The following is a 14,255-nucleotide window of genomic DNA, read 5'->3' as shown; positions in this document are numbered from 1 at the left end:
ATATATATATATATATATATATATATATATATATATATATATATATATCACACTACTTATTTATTCCAGTGTAGAAAGTGTGTTCTCGTTAGTGCGCTTTACAGAGCTCCAGGTATGTGTGGGCACCTGCTTTTCCTGATCCATCCTCAGAATGATCTTACTCCTTTCTAACCCACCACTCTCCTCTGGCTTCTCATCAAGTCAAGGCTTCTCTGTAAGAACTTTTCATGGCTATAACACAGAACTCACACTCTTCATTTAAAGTGCTATTAAACATTACCTTTTAAGACTAAAGTGCTGGGTTATATTTTATGCTCTGTGGGTATCAAATTTGCTTGCATCCCCATAAATACTGTATTCTCTCCTCAGCATACCCACAATCTCCTTAAGGAGAGAAAATCTTGTGGCAAAACACCCGTGCTCCCTCTACAATCACATTCTATGGCGGGCAGGTAATGAATTCCCCATAAAGGCAAATGATGCGCTCTGCCTTGAAAAGAAGCAATCAAGCAAACTCCTTTAGGAAACATCGATTTACAAATTACAGAGCAGCAGCAAAGGGAAAGAGAAGACTATCTGCCATAATTAATTGAAACCTAAATAAGGTGAGTAACAAAATATTGTGCCAGTCATTCTATCTGCCATCTAATTAACTTATAAACATCTATGATGAAAACACGGTTGCAAGAGTTGGGTATGTCTTCACGGTGTTGCCACTGTGATTTTTCAGACTTGCTTCTTCAGTTTTTCTTCCCATGTTTCTTGCAATGGCTATATATGATTACTTTTACCAGAAAGAAATTTTCAAAACTCCTAATATATTATTTCACTAGTAGATGATTTGGTTTATTCAAGTGATATATATTTTAACCTATGAGTTCTGAAAATTCTTAAAAGCTGTTTTTGACAGAAGTCCAAATTCATTCATTTTTATTTACATGATCTAGTCACATTATTCTGTTACCAAATCCCTTAATTTCTTCCTCTGGAAAATTAGAAAATGGTAAATACTACTTCAAAAGGTCATGATAATAACTAAAAGAATAACTCATATTTCATAAATAAAAAGTTGCCATTTTGCTGTTATTTATATGATCTATCTGTAATATGAAAGATAATTATATAATATGCAATTATATATAATAAATATATAATATATATGTCTACAATATGTCTTCAAGTGCTCACAAAAATAGAATGCACAGGTATAAGAAGTGTTGTTGTATCATAACCAAGCTTACTCTAATCTGTTACATAACCCAATACCAAGAAGTAAAAACTCTACATACCTCATACAAATGGCTTTAGCTACTCATTTTAGAGATCTTAAAACAAATCATACTGTGTGCACTCTCAGCTTATGTTAGCTTTAAAATAATAAATAAATAGCTTTGTTTATCAAGGAGAATAAACTGGCATCCTAACCTTAGAAGAAGCAGTGGGATTCGTCTCAAGGAACCCTCCCATAAGCTACTCGCTGTGGAAACTCAAATCCTTAGATAGATCAGCTCTCACGAGCTGTACCCCAGCCAGCAAAGGAAACTCTTCCGCATTTGAAATGAATCAGAAAGTAAGTGAGAAGTCCAGAAATAATATAGTGAAAAGTAAAACAGATCAAAATGGATTCAAATAAAAAATAAAAATAAAAAAATATAAGAAAAATCCAAGCCTGATATAGTGGCTTATGTCTGCAACCTTGGAACTTGGGATATTGGGGAAGGGGATCACAGGAGATTGGACACTACCTGGGCGATAGGCTGATAGGCTGCGCTCTAGGTCTGCTTGGACTCTCAAAGAGTCGGGGGGGGGGGGGAGAAGCTTATCATGGCCTCCTGGAGCTGCCCTTAGCTTCTACCCCACTGCACCCAGGGCAGAATGCCTAGCCCTTTCCTCGCTCTCTTGCTTGAACTGGTTGCCCCTTTACCACTTCAAATATTTCATAAAGCTGTAAGTTCAAACTCTAGGCACTTTGTTCCTTCTGGTCATAACTCATGTCACGTGATGTCCACTGGGCTCACGTTTCCATTCTCTTGAACTGATATCTAAACACTTCCAAATAAATACTTCCATGTGAGAAACTATAATTAATTAATTATTAATTTTTAAAACCCCCAGTCTCTCATGCATGCCATATATAGCCCTCATATACTTCCTAAACTTCTATTTTGGTTATTAATTAATATTGATTGATTGATTGATTGATTGATTGATTGACTTAAACCAGGTATCACAACATAGCCCAGCTGGCTTTAAACTTGTCATCCTCCTGCTTCAGCGTTTTTAGTACTGGAATAACTGCAGGATGCCAATGTACCTAGCATGTTAGCTACATAAATGATTATCTCCAACTTTTAGGCTGTATTTGTTACCATTTTGCTTTCTGTCCATCTCCACCTGGTAGAATGAAATCTCTAGGAAAGAAAGGAGTTTAGTCTATTTTAGTCACCATAGTATTTTTTATCACATGAAAAAAAAAATACTGTAGTAGACTCTTACTAAATGTACACAGAACAGGAAAGAAGGGTAGAATGGGCCTCAGAAACAATTTTTGATAAATCTGAAGAGTCAAAGCAGTCTCCGTTAAAGTCTAGAATACATCTACAGGTGTCATTAACACAGGCCGAGAAAATAATATTTACTTAAAGTATAATTCATAACATACAATGAAAGGTGAAGATCTCTCAAAAATGATTCTCTGACTGGGGATTATTACATAAGGCATATTTAGAGAATGTACTTACAAATCCATTAGCATACACATCTACAGACATAGGAAATAAGTAGATCTTTACAAGAAATTTCATAAAGCACCCTGAGTTGCAGTAACTCCCCTCAATATATAAAATGGAGTATGCTGGGGCAAGCCAAATCATTCAATTATATACACCATAAGGTGACTTAACAAGTAGGAGCAACGGTGAATAAAGCTTTTTTTTTTTCTTTCCTCTAGATGAAAGCCTGCATGGTTCAATTGTGAGTGAAAAAGGGAAGCAGAAATGAATCCTGCTGCAAGCTGACAGTTACATGGAACCCCCTGAAGTTATAAATTGAGTTCCTCTGCTAATTGCTGGTCTGAAGGGGACAGAGAAAGATCCACATTTTATTTCTCTTACTGAACTTGCAACATGAGCACTCTTGAATTTTACATTAGGGTCAAGCTGGGAAGTTCCCAGTTACCTGGTATAGATAACAGCACCACATCCCATGCAAATAAGGTCAGACAGTCTTTCCTGCCTTGGGTGACTATAAGAGAGATGCTGGTGAAATAGATTCTAAAAGGTAGTAGACTTCTTTAAAAAAAGAAAAAAAAAAGGAGAGGGCACAGATCTGATTTGAAATAAAACTCTGTTTATAAATGCACAGTGAATATTTACGAAAGACCTCACAATTTGGCAATACATTTCATAAAAATGGAACGCCATGTCCATAGATGACAATGTCAACTTTCTATCTACTTTGTCAACTACTCATTTTATGACCAATAAAGCCACTCAGCAGGCAGGTACTTTAATGAAATAGGCCCAGTTCCCCAGGGAGTTGAACCTGTAGTTCAAATTCACATTTTTGATCAATAAACACTTTATCCTTCCTACCCCACCCCCTACAAAAGTGTATCTTATATGGATTCTGACAACAAAAGAAAACAACACTTGGGAAGAAAATTGGTGACAGGGGGTGAGTGGGGAACAAAGAGCTGTTATGACATCACATCCCTTCTGAAAAGGCAAAGTAACTTCAACACTTCTAATGCCTATGTGCACCCTTTATAATATCCTGGAACGTTCTAGCTCATTTCCTGCCAAAAGCACAGCCTCATTCAAATTAGAATAATACATTAATGTGTTTATTCACAGGACCAACAAATACTGAACACATTTGCTCTGCAAAAGGAATATGTACAAGAACATTCCACTATTATAACAATTTCCATTATTACCAAGTTTCTCTTCTGTCGTTTTTTTTTATTAGTTTAACTATGTACTACAAATACAATCTTAAAAAATAATCTAAAGAAAAGCCAATTCATTAAGATCTGACATATACCAATTTGGAGAGAGAAAGGCTATCCACATTAGCACTGTGTACAATATTACCTACTTAAAAGAGTTACAAGGACCTGGGTGTCTCAATGCTAGAAAACACCTTCAATCCCTTATATGCAATGAGCTCTAATTGCATCTACCCATATGGTCATTGTAGTTATTAAGCTTGATTTTTAGCAAGTAGCCTTCTATTGGATGAATTTAACAAATTGTAACTATTTAGGTTTTTTTTTTAATTCTCAAATAACACCTTCCATAATTCCCATGAGCACTTACTGGCAAGACTCCAGGTCATTAATCTTATTTTACCCCTTAAGAAGAAATTATTTTTGTACTCCTCATCTCTAAAAATATAAGTCTTTGAATTTTTATGCCACTAGATGCCTTAGCTAGTGATAAAGAAGAAATTCTACCTTCCAGGAGTTCTTCCAATAAAATAACCAAGAAGTTCTTACCTAGTTTTGGCAAAGAATAGGGCACTTTAAAGTAGTCTTCATAAAATTCTATTAATCTCTTTGTAATATGGAGAGCATAGTCCCCGGATCCTCTTCTGATAGCGTCGGGTCTTGCATATAATCGGACCTAATTAAAAATATATATAAAAGTTACTTCAGTCTTTTGGTACTTGAGTTTTATTTTCCCTGAACATATGAATCTACACAAATCACTTTGGATAGTATAAAAATTAAACAGTGTTCTTGTTTATATATCAAAACACATTGTGGCAAAAGAGCCAAATTGAAACAATTGATGTGGCTGAGTAGAGCAAGTCACAATTTACTCACTTTCCAGGATGACATAGAAACGATTTATACACCTTGCATCAAAATAAATATTCTAAGTTATCACTTACATGTGCTTGCTAGAGATATGAAGGCATGGTGGATTAGTATAATGGATTCTTGGCTCAGCAAGAGAGAAAACTCATGGTCTGTTATGACATGCTGCATCGAGCTTCGGAAGAATTACCAGACTGGAAGTGTGTGTGTGTGTGTGTGTGTGTGTGTGTGTGTGTGTGTGTGTGTGTGTGTGTGTGTCTTACTTATGCTTCCTTTTTCTCATTCTTGTGCCTTTGAAATCAACTGTTTTTATTTCAAAGTCTTAAAGTAAAAACAGAAAACTTGTCATGTACATAAGCAACCACCATTCAGGAAAGCTGTCTGCACCTGCTCCTAGATTCAAAACCAGCTGATGTAATTCATATTTTTAACACAATCTGGGCACTTATTATTGATTCCTAAAACAAGCATCATAAATTATCTAGTCCTTGGCCAAAATAAAAAAAGTCCCAAAGTGAGAAACATAGAACTGAACAGAGCCAACAATCCTATAGAAAAGGTTAAAATGAGATTAGTTTTCATAAAGCTTTCATAAAGCTATCCAGCATCTTTCCTTCCAAAGGCTAAATCTATTTTTCACAGATGTGGTCCCTAATCCTCATATCAATTCTGTGAATAAGAAGCATGCATTTCATGTAGCAGTAGAAAGGATTGCAACATGGGAGTTGGATTTTAGTCTTACTCTGCCACTAACCAAGCTGGGGGATACTGAACAAATCATTTAACCTCTTTGGGCCTTATTTATAAAGTGATGGTGTTGGCCACTAGCTAGTTGCTAAAGTGCTTTTCTGTTCTAAAACACGTTACCTCCAATTCCATTTTACAAATAAGAGAGTCTATGTTCTTTTTTTAAATCACTACATAAAAAAAAAAAAGTGGCTTACTCAATATACCAAAATGGATATTTACTTTCAACAATAAAACAAAAAAGCTGTATTCAGTTATAATGTAAAAAATTGATTATATAATTAACTCTCTATTAGCCCAGCCTAAGAGAGAACAGAGATGTATAGTCAAAAAATTATAGGGTTGATACAAGAAAAATACATTCTGACTTCATGTTGGAAAGACATGTAATTCTCTAAGGTACTCGCTAAATTCAATAACAATTGTTTACTTAAATTGCAAACTACTTGCTCCCTATCAGCAAAATCAAGTGGCAAATTTAGTTGATAGCCATCAACAGTCTTGACTGTAAATGGTATAAAACCAAAAGCTATTAGGACAGTAGAACCTGTCAGTCAGAGAGGTGGTAGGTACCCTGCCACAACATCAACATTTTACAAACATGGAATGCCTTATACAAAGTTCTCAAAAAAAAAAATCCCTCAGAGAAGATGAGGACATAGTTGATTTAGAAATAGAGGTTCTTAGAACCATGCCTTCAGCACATTAAAGACTGACTGTAGTCATGAGCTCACAGAAGCCATGTTTACCTGTCCAAGATCAAAGCAGGCAACAATCCAGAATGGCATAGAAAGAGGTTTATGAGGGGGTCTATGGATAGACAAGTTACTAAATTAAAGAAAATAAAGGGGGGCATAAAGTTACAAGGATATAGTGATAGGGGTGGAGTATGACATTCTCAAAACACGAATAAAACTGAAAACTAAGTAAACAAATGCATCCTAATTGTAAAGGCACTCACGGGCAGAGAGGGTTTACAAGGGAGTGAGGGAAGCAGAATAGGAGAATAAAAAGCAAGCAAGCAAGATGTGAGCCGAGCACAGCAAATGAAAAAGAAGACAGAGCCTGGGCACTACAAACACCCACCAGAGAGCACTGGTAACCATTCATTGCGCATTCATTCAACCACGGGACTGCTTCTTTGGCATGATTTTTATACCAGATCCAAGATATTCTCACTTCCTGCTCTGGAGCACATGCTGTCCACCTAATCAAAGGAGCCACAGAACACAGGACAAACAATGTCTGTGTAATGACCATTCTCAAAGACCCTCTCAGTAATTAGAAGTGAATGACAACTAGTGACAGGTGCTACACACGTGATAAGCTACAAATCTCAGGTGGACACTGAGGAAAGAGGAGGTTTTGAGAAAGGCCCTGGTAAGTAACTGATAAATTGAGGCTGCATCTATAGTATGGACTACTGCAATGTGACATAGCAAGGGGTCACTGGCTTAACATTTAGGTAACACCGTTGATTTGGGTTGAAACACAATCATGTCCGTCAATCAGGCCTACCAGTTAGTCAAGCATTCTCTAGAGCCAAGCAGGAGAAACACAGTTAAATCAATCTGGTTGTCAAGATTTGATGGAAATAATCCAACTTGAATGAGAAGACAAAGCAGACACATGCTGAACACAATGTCTTCATTCTCTGGTTCAGACATTTATTGCAGGCCTGCTGTGTTTCAGGCATTGTACTAGGGAATAGAAATAGAACAATAAAACCCCTACTACAAAATGAACAAGACATTTATACTTACTGCTCTTAAGAGGTTCACCGTGTGTGGAAAACAAACAAATAAATCACCAACAAAAATACAACCCAAGAAATAGAGCACTGCACGTTCTGTCTCCCCACTCAACCAAGCACAGAGCTAAACCCTATCTCAGCCCTCATCTTTCTGACGCCATCATTCCCAAAATAACCCCTTTGTTTCCATTTCATCAGCTTATGGTTCCAAAGCACATACAAATACTCTGTATTCTTTCTTGTGATTTTTTTTTTTTGGTTACTCTTGCTGGTTTGGCATTGTTTTCTTTCATCAGATGATGTAGGAAAGACTGACTCCAGGTTATGACCCTTCCTGCCTAAGTCTCCGAAGTGCTGGGATCATACGTATGCACCACCATCCCAACTTCCTATGCTACTCTGTCTTGTTTTGTTTTGCACTTCATACAGATCTCCCAATTTGAATTCTCATACAAATAATGAGAGTTAACAGCCAAGCCAGAACACTTTAAAGAATGAGGGTTCAACCACTGTCTGAGAGACAGTGGGTATAAGTAAGGCCTTTGTCATTTACCCTCCCTGTTTCTAGTCTCCCTTACGCACAAGGAAAAACGGCTTTTTCTCCCACTGCTCTACTAGAAGTGATCTCAACAGGATCAGTAATAACCACATGGAGGCAAATGTAACATTCAATCCAGAGCTCAACCCATCAGCAGAATGTACATTTAGTTGATTATCGAATGTCCTTGAAACAGCTTCTTCCTGTGAACCAGTCACTTCTCAGTGTTGGGGTGGGGGGTTCCGTCTTTCAATGCATAGACCTCTTTGCTTCTCTGTTTATACTCAGTCCTTTAATTATAATGACGAGCTTTGTGTTTGTGTGACTTCCAAAGTGGTGACGTACCTAACAATTCTGGGCTTCCATAATCATTAACCAACTGTCCGCTTGGCATCTCCACTTTGCATCTCAGACGCCACATTCCAAAGGCAAATTCCTGCTGATCCATACACACCGGATGTTCCTTCCAAACCTTCCCCATCTCAGTTAAACACGCTTCCATCCTGCTGTCTGCTGCATCCTTGTTTCCCCCATCAGCCAGATTATCCAATTGCCTCTGCCTTCCAAGCACACCCAGAATCCTGCTGGTCTCACCACATGACTGCTACCACTCTGGTCCCAGCCTATTGTTCTCCACACACTAATCACAGTCTCTCTGATACATGAGGATCAAATTGTGTTTTTCTTCTACTTTTTATCACCTTTCTATGTCATTTAGAGTAAAACCCCCAAGGGCTTTAAAAAAAAAAATCTACACACACACGTTTGATTTCTTTAGCTCTCTTGCTTTGTTCCTACTGCTCTGCCAACATGCATATGAAACTCAAGGCTTTAAAGTTCCACAACCCATTCCTTCATCATCTTCAGATAGCTGCCTAACTATCTCATGCTCCTAGAAAACCTCCTACTGACCCACTACTGTCTAACCCTTCCCAAGATTTACCTTGAGACACTACCATTCGACGAAGCATGTGTGTTGATTCTCCATTTTTATTTCTTCCTGCCTTCTTCCCCATGAATGTAACTTGAAAAGGGACAAAGAATTTACTCTGATACATCTAACTACATGAATGTGTTATATTTTTAGGTCAAAATATTGTGTATAGGGTGTTAGATATGTAAACCTTTGATAAAGTTAATGCAGAGGGTGCAGGGGACTCAGGTTTGTTTCCCATCATCCACTTGGAAGCTTGCAAGCATCTATAACTCCAGTCCCAGAAGATCCAATGCCTTCTTCTGCCTTCTTTGGGTACCAGTAACAGACATAGTACAAATACATGAATGCAAACAGAACACTCATACACACAAAGTCAAGTAAAGAAATCTTTTAGTTTATAGCCAGATGTAGGAAGAGCTCTTATCCACTGAACCATGTTATTTTACAAATATAAATATAAAAGCCCAGGGTCTCCTGGGGCTAATATATCATTCAACATGTTTTTAATACTTGGATTCTATTTGATCTTCTGTTGTAGGCAGGATAATTCCCCAGACAACAGTGTTCAAGTCCTAATCCTATCCTGACACACCATCTTTGCAGGTGTAATTTATTAATAAGTGAATTTGACAATGGGGGAGGGAGCTAGATGTAGTAAGCTACAAAATGGGTGTATATGCAATATCCCAGACCAAAGTATGGCAATGCTTATGTGTGTGTTTGTTTATTTATTTGTTAGTGGTGCATTGATGTAGCACATGTGTGGCCTAACAGGATAATTTGTAAGAGTCACTTCTCTATTTCCACCACACATGTCCTCAGGGTTGAGCTCAGGTCATCAGACCTAGTGTCAACCTCCTTTACTAAATGGACCATCTCATCATCCAGCCAGAACAAAGCATCAACAAGACAATAACAGGGGCCAAATAGTAAGTGATCTCAAAAGGACTACTAACCACTCGGGCTTGATTATATTAGATGTAAAGACCCACAGGAAGTTATTAAACAAGGGAGTGATATGTCTATTTGTACATTTTTAAAAGATCACAGGGCAAATAAACCAAGATATCAGACGATGTAAGATTGCATGCAGAGAAGCAGAGTACATAAATGAGATGTTAAATGATAAATGGGACATGTAAAGAGAAATAGAAAACCCAGTTACAGATGTGTCTGTAAACCCTGTTGTAAAATAAGAGTGTAACACTGTGAGCATAGCACAATTATTTAAAGACTTGAGCCACAGAATGCCATGATCAGAATTAAGTTTGGGAGCAACTGCATTGGCATCAGCAAAGGTGATAGATTAGAAGGGAGTAGAAAATGGGATAAGGAAGTAGGTTACAGTGGTGTAAAAGTCCAGGTGAAAGATGGTAGAAGTTAGAACTGAAGAGAGGCAGTAGAGATGCAAGGAAATGGATGGATGCATTCAATTGATCCTAATGCTGTTGAGCAAGCCCTTTAGTTACTGAGTAAAGCCAATTGTAGTCACAGTCTCACTTAAAAACAATTATTCACCTAATCTGTATTCAGGTGCTCACTTGAGGGCCCTGCAGAAACAAGTGAGATCTAGTTGAAGGATCAGGGGAAACAGCCAAACTAGTTCACAAACTGAGTGATTCCTGTGTGGTTAATGGAGTAAATTTAGAGGTAATTTTCTTTGTAGTTAGGGGAGAACACCATAGGTCTTTGCTTCTTTGAAAGCGACTAGGTTCTACATAATCACAACATGGAGACTGAATCCTCATGAAGACACAGTTATCACTTATGGGCAATGAAATATAATTTTATTACAACCCACTTATTTGCATTTTCTGACATTCTCTGATAAGGCTCTAGCTCTGAAAACGTAAATTGCTTTCCAGAATTTATCTGTCCACTGTAGAGTGCCTTCCCACAACAAATAAGAACCAAACTCTATGGACGTTGAGTTCACTAGGAAGGACAACACACTAATATTGGCACAGGGGGCTTGAGCTTCAGATCACTCACTGCCTATTTCTGCTAACTTGTGACAGTCAGTTAGTTTACATGGGTCCCTATTTAAAAGAATTTGCCCAAGGGAACAGTTTATCAGAGCCTGTTTATTATAGTATGCCTGAAAGGTTGGTGTGTCATTAATTTGCCAGAATTTGTCACATCCAATCTTCATTTAATTTGAAAAGAAATGAAAAGGTGATTTTCTGCATATAATCTTATTCCTTTGCATTTTTCTTGCCCTTGGAAATACAATCTAACCGTTCAGTAACTTTTTTCTATCATTTACCCTTGAACACTGGCTCTATTATTCCTTAAACTGCCCGTGAACTTAGCAGTGATTTACAAAAATTACTGGCATAACCAGGACAGAGAAGAATAATACACTGACTCTAGAAATATATCCTGATAGTCCCACCCTTATGACCATGGACCAGAGCTATTAATGAAAGGGAAGTAACATGCAAGCATGTATTTCATCACTAAAAATTTAATGACAATGCCTGTTGGACCCAGTGGCCTTCATATAGTTTTATGGACTATCGGTATTTGAAATGCTTGTTTGAGCATAGGCAGATCTCATCAATCTCTTCCATGCATCATCTTTCCACAAAAGAACAGGGATGGCAAGACTACTTTGTTCTGCAAACTAAGTAGTCTGCTTAGAGAACACGTTGGGAGTACATTGATATGACATGTGGATTTGGCAGAAAAGAAAGTTACCTAGTGTATTAGTTATGGTTTTACTGCTGTGAACAGACACCATGACCAAAGCAAGTCTTACTAAGGATAACATTTAATTGGGGCTGGCTTACAGGTTCAGAGGTTCGGTCCATTATCAAGAAGTCAGGTACATGGCAGCATCCAGGACAGCATGGTGCAGGAGGAGATGAGAGTTCTACATCTTCATCTGAAGGCTGCCACCAGAATACTGACTTCTAGGCAGCTAGGATGAGGGTCTTATAGCTCACACCCACAGTGACACATCTACTTTAACAGGGACACATCTTTTAATCATGCCACTCCCTGGGCAGAGCATATATAAACCATCACACTTAGTTAAGAGTGGCACATGGCAATATTAGGAGGAGATATGCCTTGGAAAGGAATCCCATAGAAGAGGAATTCAGATCTATTATTCAAACTGATTTTGTCTCTGATAGCTCTGCAACTTAGAAAAGCAATGGAGACTGTTTAAGAACACCATGATAGGGCTCTACATAATTGATAATATTTAATAAGCATCTATCTGTTGACTGTCAGGCAATGCTTCATTTGATGAGTACAGAAAGCTATGCACATGAGACAAGATCTCCCCTCTCAGGGATCTTGTGTCACAGTGGGGAGACATGACAATGAGGCCTTAGGATATGAGGTCACAATACACTTCTAATTTACACTGTCTCAGAGAAACCCTCTTCACAGAACAGGTGATTTAGTGGAACTCAGACTGCCTACCACAGAAGTGAAGATGGGCAATGAGTTATTCAGACACTTACATATAAAAGTCTACATTTTATTCTATTATAGTCCCAAAGTGTGTACACACACACACACACACGCACACACACACACACACCAGAAATAAACACAGCACGGTGAAATGTTCCACTAAGGAAATTTAGACACTATTTCCTAATATTAAAAAACTTGTTTAATCCCAGCACTTGGGAGGCAGAGGCAGGTGGAGTTCTGAGTTCGAGGCCAGCCTGGTCTACAGAGTGAGTTCCAGGACAGCCAGGGCTACACAGAGAAACCCTGTCTTGAAAAACCAAAAAAAAAAAAAAACTTGACTTGTTAAAATTTATTTTTACAAACTTAACTTGTGGCATGAACACAGTGTTAGCATTAAATTCTGACTTGTAGGAAAAAAAAAACTGGAAAGGTTTTGTACCATCAAGTTTCTTTATAAGACAGAGAAACTAACTCTATGTCTCCAGGATTTTTTTTGAAGAATGTTTTAATTGTTTCTTATATTTAAAAATGCATAGTAGCTAGGCAGTGCTGGTACATGCCTTTAATCTCAGCTCTTAGGAGGAAGAGGCAGGTAGATCTCTGAGTTTAGGACCAGCCTGGTTTACAGAGTGAGTTCCAGGGCAGCTCAGGGATATATAGAAAATCCATTGTGTTGAAGACTTTTTAAAGATGTGTTGCTTGCTATATAATTGTGAGAAACCCTGTATCATTACATAAAACAACTAAGAAAAAAATCCATTTACAATCATAGCACACCTGTTAAAGTCTTGAATAGAATTTTCTCTGATTTGACATTTTTGATTTGGTATTTTTAGTTAAATAAACTTTTGGCTTGCCACATATTTGTAACATATATGTGTATGGTAAGAGTACATTAGGAACTTTGCAAGGCATAGTAATTATTTCATAGTCTTAAAATATCACTATGAGGGTTCTTTCCGGTCTGAGCCAGTTTACCTTGGGCACGAACTTGGCAGCCAGTCCCACAGACCCGAGAGGAGGCTCTACTCTCAGGCGTTCTAGCATGCCCAGGATCTTAGGATCAGAGGTAATTACAACACAACACTTGTTCCAACACCACAAGGAGTAACTGGGACCAGCAGGACCCAGGGACTCAGGAACCCCACCTGAAACTGAACAGTGGCTTGGTTTCCTTCTGGTCTGTGCCAGTTTACCTTGGCACGAACTTGGCAGCCAGTTCCACAGTGCCAAGAGAAGGCTCCAATCCCAGGTGCTCTAACACACCCAGGATCATGGGATCACAGGATTACAAGAAGTTGGTCACACCAGGATCTCAGGGTCTCAGAGGCAGCTTGACTCCCAGGAACTCTGACACGCCCAGAATCTTAGGATCACAGGATCCCGGAATCACAGGATCACAGAGACAGCTGAACTCTGAGGAGTTCTGACTCAACCGGGATTACAGGAAGAACAGGCTCCAGTTAGATATAGCCAGGGCAGGGAGCACTTGATATAATCGGATAGTAGGAAGCAAGGTTAAGAATATAAGCAACAGAAACCAAAGTTATGTGGCATCAGAGAATCCAATTCTTGCACCATAGCAAATCCTGGATACACCAACACACCAGAAAAGCAATATTGGAATGAAAAGTCACTTCTCATAACTATGATAGAGGACTTTAGGAAGGACACAAATAATTCCCTTAAAGAAATACAGGAGAACATAGATAAACAGGTAGAAACGCTTAAAGAGGAAAGACAAAAATCCCATAAAGAATTACAAAAAAACACAAACAAACAGGCAAAGGAAATAAACAAAACAATATCTAAAAATGGAAATAGAAACAATAAAGAAATCACAAAGGGACACTCCAAGATTTTGTAACCCTGGAGTTAGAAAACCTAGGAAAGAGATCAGGAGTCATAGATGCAAGCATCGCCAAGAGAATACTAGAGGTAGAAGAGAGAATCTCAGGGGCAGAAGATACCATAGAAAACACTGACACCACAGTCAAAGAAAACACAAAAAGCAAAAAGCTCCTAA

At 38.1% G+C, this 14,255-nt stretch overlaps 1 protein-coding gene across 2 annotated transcripts in view; it reads right to left on the bottom strand.

The window, feature by feature from the left end:
- Positions 1-14,255, bottom strand: part of Trhde (thyrotropin releasing hormone degrading enzyme) — a 388,187-nt gene that overhangs the window by 270,802 nt on the left and 103,130 nt on the right. For both annotated transcript variants that reach the window (XM_021204999.2, XM_029542439.1), the window contains exon 3: positions 4,499-4,625. In XM_021204999.2, the coding sequence (XP_021060658.2) occupies positions 4,499-4,625 (127 nt within the window). The remainder of the gene's footprint in view (positions 1-4,498; positions 4,626-14,255) is intronic.

Source organism: Mus pahari, chromosome 9, assembly GCF_900095145.1.
Source record: "Mus pahari chromosome 9, PAHARI_EIJ_v1.1, whole genome shotgun sequence".
NCBI lineage: Eukaryota > Metazoa > Chordata > Mammalia > Rodentia > Muridae > Mus > Mus pahari.
This window is presented reverse-complemented; position numbering and strand designations above follow the sequence as displayed.